Source organism: Papio anubis, chromosome 11, assembly GCF_008728515.1.
Source record: "Papio anubis isolate 15944 chromosome 11, Panubis1.0, whole genome shotgun sequence".
Classification (NCBI taxonomy): Eukaryota; Metazoa; Chordata; class Mammalia; order Primates; family Cercopithecidae; genus Papio; species Papio anubis.
In genome coordinates, this window is record NC_044986.1 from 64,725,832 (window position 1) to 64,739,336 (window position 13,505).

Here is a 13,505-nt window from a genome sequence, read left to right on the forward strand (position 1 = left end):
GGTTTCTCCATGTTGCCCAGGGCAGTCTCGAACTCCTGACCTCAGGTGATCCACCCACCTCGGCCTCCCAAAGTGCTGGGATTACAGACGTGAGCCACCGCACCCAGGCCATAATATCAATTTTTAAAGAAGCTTAAATGCCATCTTGAATAGCTTTAGGAAGACAAATGTTATAACAAGCGAAACTTTTTTCATAATAAAAAGGCAAATCATTCCAAACAAGTACAAGCATTATGCATCAAATTTCAGGACTCATTAGTACAACATATTTTGTTTGTACTATGTCTATGACATTTATTGGACAACACTATTTCATACTTATATTTGAAATATTAATGCAATCCTTTTAAAGGATGTATGTCCAGTTGCCCTTTAAGCCTTTATTATAGCTGAAGTTGCACAGTACCAACAGCAGGTGGTTATAGAACTAAAGCTTGAAGGACTATCTTTCAGATTTCAGCCAAAAAGACTTTCCTGTTTCAGAGTTGTTCCTTTCCTTTCAAACCAATAATGTGGGCTTGGCCTTCCCCTTTCAACAGGCAATCTGGACTGAAATCTTTTCAAAAATCTTTTTTTTTAAGAGTAAGTCTGGCTCTGTCGCCCAGGCTGGAGTGCAGTGGCCGGATCTCAGCTCACTGCAAGCTCCGCCTCCCGGGTTTACGCCAGTCTCCTGCCTCAGCCTCCCGAGTAGCTGGGACCACAGGCGCCCGCCACCTCGCCCGGCTAGTTTTTTGTATTTTTTAGTAGAGACGGGGTTTCACCGGGTTAACCAGGATGGTCTCGATCTCCTGACCTCGTGATCCGCCCGTCTCGGCCTCCCAAAGTGCTGGGATTACAGGCTTGAGCCACCGCGCCCGGCCAGTTTTTGTTTTTTTTTTTAAAGAGACAGGTTCTCACTCTGTTGCCCAGGCTGGAGTGCAGTGGCAATCATTGCTCACGACAGCCTCCAACTCTTGGGCACAAGCAATCCTCCCACCTCAGCCTCTTGAGTAGCTGGGACTATAGGCACATACCACCACCATGCCTCGTTAATGTTCTTTTTAGTTAAAAAAAATTTTTTTAGAGACAAGGTCTTACAATGTTTCCCAAGCTGATCTCAAACTCCTGGCCTCAAGTGAACCTCCCACCTCAGCCTCTCAAGTAGCTGAATACTACAAGCACAGGGCAATGCTCATGGCCAAAAAAATCTTTTGGGTAAATAAGGCAATCCAAATTCATGAATAAATGTTCTGCTCTTCCCCTGAGAGACAACATATCACCAATCAAATGGAATGATTTTAAATCACTATAAAGAAAACTCTGGGCCGGGCGCGGTGGCTCAAGCCTGTAATCCCAGCACTTTGGGAGGCCGAGACGGGCGGATCACGAGGTCAGGAGATCGAGACCATCCTGGCTAACATGGTGAAACCCCGTCTCTACTAAAAATACAAAAAAAACTTAGCCGGGCGAGGTGGCGGGCGCCTGTGGTCCCAGCTACTCGGGAGGCTGAGGCAGGAGAATGGCGTGAACCCGGGAGGCGGAGCTTGCAGTGAGCTGAGATCCGGCCACTGCACTCCAGCCTGGGTGACAAAGCGAGACTCCGTCTCAAAAAAAAAAAAAAAAAGAAAACTCTGGAGCTGTGCTATACAATCACAGCAGCCACTAGCCACATACGGCTATTAAGCACTTGAAATGTGGCAGTCCAAATCAAGATGTGCTGTGAGTGTAAAATACATCCTGGATTTCAAATACTTCATATAAAAAAAAAAGGAAACAAAACAACAAAATGTTGAGGTGATAACATTTTAGGTTTAACAAAAAATATTTTTCACAATTATTTTTTTTTTCTTCTTTTTCTTTTCTTTTTTTTATTTTTTATTTTTTTTTATTTTTTTTGAGACGCAGTCTCGCTGCCAGGCTGGAGTGCAGTGGCACGATCTCGGCTCACTGCAATCTCTGCTCCTGGGCTCAAGTGATTCTTGTGCCTCAGCCTCCCGAGTAGCTGCGACTATAGGCACGCCCCACCACATCCAGCTAATTTTTTTGTATTTTTAGTAGAGACAGGGTTGGTCTTGATCTCCTGACCTTGGATGGTCTTGATCTCCTGACCTTGTGATCCTCCCTCCTCGGCCTCCCAAAGTGCTGGGATTACAGGTATGAGCCACCGCGCCCGGCCCTTTTTCTTTTTTAGACAAGAATCTCGCTCTGTCACCCCGGCTGGAGTGAAGCGGCATGATCTTGGCTAACTGCAACTTCCGCCTCCCGGGTTGAAGCAATTCCCTGCCTCAGCCTCCTGAGTAGCCGGCATGACAGATGCCTGCCACCATGCCCAGCTAATTGTTTTTGTATTTTTAGTAGAGACGGGTTTCACCATCTTGGCCATGTTGGTCTTGAACTCCTGACCTCATGATCCACCCACCTCTGCCTCCCAAAGTGCTGGGATTACAGGTGTGAGCCACTGCTCCAGGCCTCTTTTGGTTTTTTTTGAGGCAGAGTCTCACTCTGTCACCTAGGCTGGAGTACAGTGGCACCATCTCGGCTCACTGCAACCTCCGCCTCCTGGGTTCAAGCAATTATCGTGCCTCAGCCTCCTGAGCAATATTTCTTTTTATACTTTTTAAAAATTTGGCTACCAAAAATGTTAAACATGTAGCTCACATTATATTACTATTTTTAAAAACTGGCTGGGCATGGAGGCTCACGCCTGTAATCCCAGCACTTTGGGAGGCCAAGGCAGGCAGATCACCTGAGGTCAGGAGTACCAGACCAGCCTGGACAACATGGTGAAACCCTGTCTCTCCTAAAAATAAAAAAATTAGCCAGGCATGGTGGCAGGTACCTATAATCCCAGCTACTAGGGAGGCTGAGGCAGGAGAATCGCTTTAACCCAGGAGGCAGAGGTTGCAGTGAGCTGACATCATGCCATTGCACTCCAACCTGGGGGACAAAAGTGAGACTTTGTCTTAAAAAAAAAAAAAAAAAAAAACAACTCTAAAATATTATTATTTTTTTTAAGAGACAAGGTCTCACTGTGTTGTCTGGGCTGGTCTTGGACTCCTGAGTTCAAGTGATCCTTTCACCTTGGCCTCCCAAATTGCTCAGATTACAGGCATGAGCTACTACGACTAGCCTAAATTTAATCTTTTGTTTTTTTGTTTGTTTGTTTTGTTTTATTGAGACGGAGTCTCCGTCTGTCGCACCCGACACCACGTCTGGCTAATTTTTGTATTTTTAGTACAGACGGGATTTCATCATGTTGGCCAGGCTGGTCTCAAACTCCAGACCTCAGGTGATATGCCCTCCTCGGCTTCCCAAAGTGCTAGGATTACAGGCATGAGCTATCGTGCCTGGCCTTAAATTAAATTTTTAACAGGAGGATTAGAACCTGATTATAGACCAGGCACGTAGGCAGATCACTTGAGGTCAGGAGTTCAAGACCAGTCTGGCCAACATGGTGAAACCTTGTTTCTACTAAAAATACAAAAATTAGCCAGTCATGGTGGTGGGTGCCTGTAATCCCAGCTGCTTGGAAGACTGAGGCAGGAGAATCACTTGAACCCGGGAGGCAGAGGTTACAGTTAGCCAAGACCATGCCACTATACTCCAGCCCAGATGACAGAGTAAGACTGCATCTCAAAAAAAAAAAAAAAAAAAAAAAAAAAAAAACTGATTGCCTGATTGTAATCTTACAAAGTTTCCAAAATAAACTTTGGGAGATAAAATGGAAGATACAGACTATTGGTCAAACTAGAGTCATACCTCCTTACTGAGTTTAATGTTACATTTCCTAAAGAAAATGAACAATGACATATGATGAACTTACAGGCACTTTTCAAATTCTGGCAGAACAGTTCCTAATTGCATTCGCCGACGTGTCACATCAAATGGGTAGCTAAAAGAAGAAAAAAGGCATAAAGAATTAAAAATTTTTGGTTTTCTACTCAACAACTATTGAATACAAAGCCCTATAAACTCAAAGAAATAATGTGTTACTGCTCTTATTGTTCTGTCTAACCTAGGAGTCAGGATATAGGCATATGAATAAAATCAATTAACAATATAGAGATCTTTGCTTATGTGATCCCTCTGATTAGAGGATTCTTCTCTCCCATCACCGTAATATCAAGTTCTGTTTATTCCTCAAGGCCAAATGAAATGCCAGTTCCTGAAGAAACAAACTGGTTGCTTTTCACTGTTGAACACTAATATACAGTTTCTCAACATTGGCACTACTGACATTTTGGGTTGGATCTTCCTTTGTTGTGGGGAACTGTCCTGTGCACTAGAGATATTTAAGCACTTCCCTGACCTCTGCCCACTAGATGCCGGTAGCACTCTCCCAGCTGTGACAACCAAAAATGTCTCCAGACATTAACAAATGTCCACTGGCGGTAAAACCACCCCCAGTTGAGAATTGCTCTACTGTTATGCAGCAAGTCCCCTTGAATACAGTAGACCAATACAAAATTTTCCATAAGGGCTAAAACTAATAATACAGATAACTGCCTGAAATTAAATACACAATATACAAATGCAATCTCTCTTTTTTTTTTTTTGAGACGGAGTCTCACTCTGTCGCCCAGGCTGGAGTGCAGTAATGCAATCTTGGCTCACTGCAACCTCCACCTCCCAGGTTCAAGCAATTCTCTGCCTTGACCTCCCAAGTAGCTGGGATTACAGGGGGCCGCCACCACACCCGGCTAATTTTTGTGTTTTCAGTAAAGACGGGTTTTCACCACGTTGGCCAGATGGTCTCTTGACCTCGTGATCCAACCGACCCGCCTCGGCCTTCCAAACTGCTGGGATTACAGGCGTGAGCCACTGCACCCGCCCTCTTTCTTTTTTTCTTAGGGGCAAGGTCTCGCTATATCTCCCAGACTGGCCTCAAACTCCTGGGCTCAAGCAATCCTCCTGCCACAGTCTCCCAAGTAGTTGAGACAACAGGCAGCACTACTCCATCCAAACATGTAATTATTTATAATATGCTTAAAGTGCACACACATCTGGAAAAATGTATTAAATTGATACTTATATTTTGCAAGGGATCCTCTTTTTGAATAATCTATTAGAAAAAATAAATGATTAACCAATGTTGAAAATCAGGATTGGGTAACCATAATCTGATTAAATTAAGTTGGTGAAGAAACTTACGATATTGTCTGCGCTATTGCTCCAGCAACACCACCACAAAGTAAGTTTACGTGAGTTTTCAACACTAAGACATTAGGATTGTCTGACGAAGGTCTGCCAAGAAGGGTAGGAGCATGGGAAAGCCCAACACTCTTTAAGGTACCAAAAGTAAAAAATGAAACACCTGAAAAAAAATAATAAATTCACCATGATGCTTAACGTAACATGAGCTGTGAAAAAGACACCATTCTTAAATAATAAACACATTTCCTAATTTCTGGTGTTTGGCTTAATTTAAAATAGAAAGATTTGTGTACATAAATAACCGAAAGATGACGAAATTACCACCAATAAAAAATTATAGCTTTGGTTTTCATGCACCACTGCAGTTTACTGCACTGACGGAGGCTATAGTGGATATAATGCCACTTTATATGTGAAAAAAATAACGTTTTCCAAGGTTTCACATGAGAAACGTTAAATTCATGACTATTAATTACAAGGAAATGTGACAACTTACATTTAAAATAACAATGATGGCCAGGCACGGTGGCTCACGCCTGTAATCCCAACACTTTGGGAGGCTGAGGTGGGCGGATTACCTGAGGTCAGGAGTTCCAGACCAGCCTGACCAACATGGAGAAACCCCATCTCTACTAAAAATACACAATTAGAGGCTGAGGCAGGAGAATCATTTGAACCCAGGAGGCGGAGTTTGCAGTGAGCCGAGATCACACCATTGCACTCCAGCCTGGGCAACAAGAGCGAAACTCCATCTCAAACACAAAACAAAACAAAACAAAAAAACAGTGATGGTGATAATGTAAGATACAGGCAAAAATTAAGAAGTGAAAAAGCATTTTTATTTTAATTAAGTGTCTAAGTTTGTCTTCAAGGAAGAATTGTGACCATGACAGAAGCGTTTATGTTAATTCACAAAACACGCAGAATCTAATAAAAATAGTATGCAGATAGTGCTTGTTAAACATTACATGATTTTACTAGAATCATTATTTATCAATAAAATTAGGAATAAAATTCAGGGAGGGGAAAAAAGTAAATAGATATGAAATTTAAGCATTCCTCCCAACTAAGCCTTACTCGAGATATTGTGATGTTTATTGAATTGGCCAGGCTCAGTGGCTCATGCCTGTAATCCCAGCACTTTGGGAGGCTGAGGCGGGCGGATCACAAGGTCAGGAGTTTGAGACCAGCCTGGCCAACATGGTGAAACCCCATCTCTACAAAAAATACAAATATTAGCCGGGTGTGTTGGTGTGCGCCTGTAGTCCCAGCTACTCAGGAGGCTGAGACAAGAGAATTGCTTGAACCCAGGAGGCAGAGGATGCAGTGAGCCGAGATCACAACACTGTACTCCAGCCTGGGCAACAGCGAGACTCTGTCTCAAAAAAAAAAAAGATTCATAAGGGATTTCTCTTACCAAATATAAAGACTCATTGTGAAACTGCCCTAGCCCATGTGGCAGCTCATCCTTCTAATCCTAACACTAATGGAGGCTAAGGTGGGAGGACTGCTGAAGCTCCAGAGTTTGAGACCAGCCTGGGTAATATAGTGAGAACTCATCACTGCAAAAAATTTTTAAAAGGAGGTAGATGCAGTGTGTTACATGTCTGTAGTCCCAGTTACTCAGGCCGCTGATGTGGGAGGATAACCTGAGCCAAGGGAGGTCAAGGCTGTAGTGAGCCATGATTGCACCACTGCACTCAGCTATGATTGCACCACTGCACTCCAGCCTGGGCAACACAGCAAGACTCTATGTCAAAGAAAAAAAGAAAAAAAAAAAAAAAAAACTCTGCATTATGTTATTTTTTTAAGATGACTGGGAAAAGAAGATACTTTTTTTATTTTTTTTGGAAACATAGTTTTATTCTTGTCACCCAGGCTGGAGTGCAATGGTACGATGTTGGCTCACTGCAGCCTCCACCTCGCGGGTTCAAGTGATTCTCTTGCCTCAGCCTCCTGAGTAGCTGGGATTACAGACGTGCTCCACCACGCCTGGCTAATTTTTGTATTTTTAGTACAGACGGCATTTCACCATGTTGGTCAGGTTGGTCTCGAACTCCAGACCTCGTGATCCACTCCCCCTGGGCCTCCCAAACTGCTCGGATTACAGGCATGAGCCACTGCACCCGGCCAAGAAGATACTATAAAATGGTGCCAAGTCAAAACTGAAGGGGATAAAAAAAAAAAAAAAAAAAAAAAAACTTCCTTAACAAAGAAAATAAATACTTCCAGAGAGATTAGTGGCATATATATAAAATGCTAAACGTTAAAAATCATTATCAGAAGAAAATATTTCTTGACACAGTAAAGACTATCCATAAAAGAATAGATTGATACATTCAACTACCTTAAAACTGGAATTTCTGAACCACTAGAACAGCTTAAAAAACAATTTTTTTTTTCAAACTGGGACAGGGTCTTACTCTGTCATTCAGACTGGAGTACAGTGGCATGATCACAGCTCACTGAAGCCTCAACCTTCTGGGCTCAGGCAATCCTCTCGCCTCACACCAAGCCTGGCTAATTTTAGAAAATTGTTTGTAGAGACAGATTCTCCCCATGTTGCCAAGGCTGGTCTCAAATTCCTAGGCTCAAGTAATCCTCCTGCCTCAGCCTCCCAAAGTTCTGGGATTATAGGTGTGAGCCACCATGTCTGGCCACAGCACATTTTAGTTTGCTATTAGTGCACTGTTTTTTTGTTGTTGTTGTTGCTTTTTTTTTTTTTTTTTTTTTTTGAGACGGAGTTTTGCTCTTGTGGCCCAGACTGGAGTGCAATGGCGCAATCTCGGCTCACTGCAACTTCCGCCTTCTGGGTTCAAGCAATTTTCCTGCCTCAGCCTCCCAAGTAGCTGGGATTAGAGGCATGTACCACCACGCCCGGCTAATTTTATATTTTTAGTAGAGATGGGATTTTTCCATGTTGGTCAGGCTGGTCTCAAACTCCTGACCTCAGGTGATCTGCCTGCCTTGGCCTCACAAAGTGCTGGGATTACAGGCATGAGTCACCGCACCCGGCCCTTGTTGCTTTTTTGTTTGTTTGATTTTTAGAGACAAGGTCTCACTCTGTCACCGAGGAGAGTGTCCATTCTTTTGGACGAAGCTCCTACACTAGGCCCTAACAGACCAGACTAAAAATCAAAACAGAGTCACCCATGCTTAAGTTCCACACTACCAAACTAAAACTAGTTGTTACCTGACCTCCTGAGAAATTAGGAGAAAGAAGTGACAGCTACTTTCTCTAACAGGCCAGTTTCAATCTTGAATAAGCTTGATAGTAAACTTCTCTCTGCTAGATTGATTGATTGACTGACTGATTTATAAATGGAGTCTCACTCTTTTACCCAGGCTAGAGTGCAGTGGCGGGATCTTGGCTCACCACCACCTCCGCCTCCTGGGTTCAAATGATTCTCCTGCCTCAACCTCCCGAGTAGCTGGGATTACAGGCACACGCCACCAAGCCAGCTAATTTTTGTATTTTTAGTAGAGACAGGGTTTCACCATGTTGGCCAGGCCAGTCTCGAACTCGTGACTTCAGGTGATCCACCCGCCTTGGCCTCCAAAAGTGCTGGGATTACAGGCTTGAGCCACCACACTCGGCTCCCTTTGCTTTAATACTTACACAAAAAAGGTAGCCTAATATAACCTGAAGTTAACTAGTGATTTTTCTATTTTATTCTTCCTGTCCCCAACTTACAAGGATAGTAACTTTGAACTGAGCAACCTGCTTGTTCATTGTTTCTGCTTTCTTCAACCCCTTCTCTATATAAAATCAACTCCTTCGGGTCTAGTCATTCCAACTCTTACTCTATTTTTATGAAATGAAGTATTGCCCAATTCTAGAATTGCAAATAAAGCCAACTGAGATGTTTAAACTAAACTGGCTGCAACTTTGTCTTGTAACACAACTGTATGTAAATCCACAATTACCTCAAAATAAAAAGTTTAGTTTTAAAAAAAAAAACAGGGCTGCCGGGCACAGTGGCTGACACCTATAATCCCAGCACTTTGGGAGGCCAAGGCAAGAGAATCGCTTGAACCCGGCAGGCAGAGGTCGCGGTGAGCTGAGATCACGCCATTGCACTCCAGCTTGGGCAACAAGAGCAAAACTCCGCCTCAAAAAAAAAAAAAAAAACAGGACTGTAAACAAGGTAATAATGGAGACTAGAGAACTACAGGTATCCTTATTTTTCTTCTTTCTACTTTTCTATATTGTCAAAATTTCCCATAAGTCTTCATTATTTATAATGAGACAAAAACCACTTTTCAACTCCTATTTTTAATTAACATGTTCATAAAAACTAAATGTTTAACATCATCTAACGTGTGTGTTAATAAGACTACAGCTGGCTCAGATATTAAGAAAAAGATGTAAAGTAATTTTCTACTTATCGTATACAAATAGTCATCTTTATATCCAAGACATTAATATTATGTGACCATGCATAAATCATTTCCTATTAAAAGTACTTAACAGACAGCATCTTTTTATATTACCATTTCAGAAAAAAAAAGAAAAAAAAGTAACAAATTTTAAACATGCAAATTAGGATTCTGGCAAATTTGAAACATACCTGCATATGGAGCCATTCCTAAAATAGTAGGCATCAGACCTCTGTAAAATCCAAAGAAACCACCTTCCTTTTGAGTGAAGGAAAATTGCAAGTGAGATTACATTGTGCTCATTATCATAAACATCAAAGAACAAAATCACACTTTATAACAGAAAAATTATTCTGGGATCCACCCTGAAACACAAAGATGTGCTTTCATAATTATTGTTATTAACATCAATAAGTAAAAGAATAATTATTTATATGACATTCAAAATATTTTCCTAAGCATAAAAGGGCATGTTATAGATGAGGAAGGTAAATATGAAATACCTGTGCATAAATTGTTTTGAATGCATGAATAATTCCTGTATAGGTGTGTTCCCCTTTCACCTGGAATGCTAGGCGGACCCTAACCATGTCAAGAGGGTAAGTACAGATAACTGCTGTCATACCTGAAAAGAAAGTAGAAACTTAAAGGTAAAAAAAAAATTTTATGTATACATATATTCCTCTATCATTAGTATTATTCTAAATATTATGGCAATGGTGAAAACCCAATAAAATCAAAGGTGATATTACTGATAGAATTATACCATATCATTAGATGCAAAAACAACCTAGTAAGTGAAGGGTCAGTTTGCAAAAAATATTTTGAAGTTCTCACTGTGAAGTTATACTGTCAGCACCAAAATGGTACAGTGTACAGTGTAAGGGAATCATGAGATTTTTTTTAAAACAATTATTCTACTATTTATGTATTCCCAGTTAAGACATCAGAAAGGAAACACAGTAGGTCCTCCTGATCCATGGTTTCCACATCCACGGATTCAAGCAACCATTGATGGAAAATGTAGTGAGGTCTACAATGGTTGCATCTGTACTGAACACGTACAGATTTTTTGGTCACTGTTTCCTAAACCATATAGTATAACAAATATATACATAGCATTTACATTATATTAGGTATTATAAGTAATCTACACCCAGCCCAACTCCATCTATTTCTTAATTCCTTTTCCCATGTTCCAAGTTTTCTGGTTACTGGCTGAAAGGGGTTTAATAGGCCAGGCGTGGTGGCTCACGTCTGTAATCCCAGCACTTTGGGGGGCCAAGGCGGGTGGATTGGTCAAGAGATCGAGACCATCCTGGCCAACACGGTGAAACCCAGTCTCTATTAATAATACAAAAATTAGGCCGGGCGCGGTGGCTCAAGCCTGTAATCCCAGCACTTTGGGAGGCCGAGACGGGCGGATCACAAGGTCAGGAGGATCGAGACCATCTGGCTAACCCGTGAAAACCCCGCCTCTACTAAAAATACAAAACTAGGCCGCATGGTGGTGGCGGGCGCCTGTAGTCCCAGCTACTCTGGAGGCTGAGGCAGGAGAATGGCGCGGAACCCGGGAGGCGGAGCTTGCAGTGAGCTGAGATCCGCCACTGCATTCCCAGCCTGGGCTACAGAGCCAGACTCCATCTCAAAAAAAAAAAAAAAAAAAAAAAAATACAAAAATTAGCTGGGCGGGCGCACATGCCTGTAGTGAGGCAGGAGAATCACTTGAGCCCAGGAGGCAGAGGGCTGGTAGTGATGCCAAGATGGGCGCCACTCACAGTCCAGCCTGGCAACAGAGGAGAGTCCATGAAAGAAAAGAAAAGAAGAGAGAAGAGAGAAGAAAGGAAGGAAGGAAGGAAAGAAGGAGAGAGAGAAAGAGAGAAAGAAAGAAAAGAAAGAAAAAAAGAAAACAAAAGAAAGAAAAAAAAAGAAAACAAAAAAGAAAGAAAAAAAAAGAAAAGAAAAGGAAAGAAAAAATAGAAAAGGAGGTTTAATAAACACTGGGAGTACATACCACACTTGTAGTCCCAAAGAATTTTGGGAGGCTGAGGTGTGGATAGATCACGTGGAAAGTCAGGGAGTTGAAGACCAGCCTGGCCAAGATGGTGGAAACCCCATTCTAACAAAAATACAAAATAATGGTATGGAAGGAATTTGAATGGAAGGGGTGAGGAATGGATGAAATGGAATGGAAATGGTGGAGGAAGGAAAGGAAGGGAAGGAAGGAAGGAGGGAGGGGGGGGGGGGGGAGATGGAATGGATGGACATGGAATGGAATGGAATGGAATGGGTGGGTGGATGGATGGATGGAATGGATGGATGGATGGAATGGATGGATGGGGAGGGGAGGGGAGGGAGGAGGGGAGGGAGGTCACTGTGGAGCTAATGCAGTGGTTAACAATGAACTGGTAGGAAACAATATCCAGAAATTTGTAAAGGTAAAGGAAGTGGTGGCACTGGTCAATCCTTTTAATCCCAGCACTTTGGGAGGCTGGAGGTAAAATGGATCGCTTGAGTCCAAAGTTTGAGAACAGCCTGGGCAACATAGCAAAACTTTGTATTTATTTAAAAATAGGCCAGGTGCAGTGGCTCACACCTATAATCCCAGCACTTTGTGGGGGAGACTGAGGGGAGTATCACTTGGAGGTCAGGAAGTTCCAGACCAGCCTGGCTGGACATGGGTGAAACCCCGCCTCTACTAAAAATACAAAATCGCCAGGCTGCAGTGGTGGGCACTCCATTTCAGCTACTCTTCAGGGAGGCTGAGACAGGAGAATCCTTGAACCTGGAAGGGTGAGGTTGCAGTGAGCCAAGATCATACCACTGCACTCCAGCCTGGGTGACAGAGCCAGACTCTGTCTCCAAAAATAATAATAATAAACTATTAACTTTTGACTTATAATCAAAATTGACCAAAATGGTCAAAAGTTTAAAAAGTATGTACTCTAGGGACAGACACGGTGACTCACTTGTAATCCCAGCACTGGGAGGCCGAGGCAGGTGGATCACTTGAGACTAGGAGCTAAGACCAGTCTGGGCAACATGGTGTCCCCTGTCTCTAATAAAAATGCAACACACAAAAATTAAAAGGTGGCTCACTTTCTGTAATCCCAGCACTTTGGGAAGCCGACACGGGCGGATCACGAGGTCAGGAGATCGAGACCATCCTGGTTAACACAATGAAACCCTGTCTCTACCAAAAACTGGGAAGGCGAGGTAGGAAAATAGCATGAACCTGGGAGACTGAGCTTGCAGTGAGCCGAGATCACGCCACTACACTCCAGCCTGGGTGACACAGCAAGACTCCGTCTCAAAAAAAAAAAAAAAATTAGCCAGGCGTGATGGTGGGTACCTGTAATCCCAGTTACTCAGAAGGTTGAGGCAGGGAATCCTTGAACCTGGGAGGCGGAGACTGCAGTGAGCCAAGATCATGCCACTGCACTCCAGCCTAGACAACAGAGTGAGACTATGTCTCAAAAAAAAAGAGAAGAGTATAAACTCTAGAGTGTACCTCCTTGCTTCAAATTAGACTCTACCACTAACTAGATATACGACCCTGATCAAGTTACTTAATCTGGGTTTCAATCCTGTTTTCTGTCAAATGAGTATTATAATAAGTGGGTACCTAAATCAGGGTTTTGTAAAGATTAGGTGAGCTAACATATGTAAATGCTTAAAATAATTCCTGGTACATAGTAAAGGTTACATATAAGTGTTAGCTATTATTCTCCAGTGTATTCTATTGAAACTATGTACTTTTTATCCTTTCCTTTGAGAACCAATTTATTTGTCTCCTCTTCTTGCATCCCCTTGCCCCCCATCTGTTTCCTGCATATCAAAGCTTACAAATTTGAATTAAAAGGAAGCACAATCAGAGAATTACTGAAGAAGAATATGTAATAACGTGGGAATTCAGCTTGCCTGGTGCTAGTATTCAGACTGACATCCGTAACAATCATTCAGAGGGTGACTGAGGTTTTCAATTCATGAAG

The 13,505-nt window shown here is 42.5% G+C and overlaps 1 protein-coding gene across 9 annotated transcripts in view; it reads right to left on the reverse strand.

Annotated features, from left to right (window-relative positions):
• Positions 1-13,505, reverse strand: part of SLC25A16 (solute carrier family 25 member 16) — a 44,672-nt gene that overhangs the window by 1,527 nt on the left and 29,640 nt on the right. For all 9 annotated transcript variants that reach the window (XM_003903865.5, XM_021944013.1, XM_021944015.2 and 6 more), the window contains 4 exons: positions 10,017-10,138; positions 9,705-9,771; positions 5,131-5,293; positions 3,803-3,871 (listed from right to left, as the gene is read on the reverse strand). In XM_003903865.5, the coding sequence (XP_003903914.1) occupies positions 3,803-3,871; positions 5,131-5,293; positions 9,705-9,771; positions 10,017-10,138 (421 nt within the window). The remainder of the gene's footprint in view (positions 1-3,802; positions 3,872-5,130; positions 5,294-9,704; positions 9,772-10,016; positions 10,139-13,505) is intronic.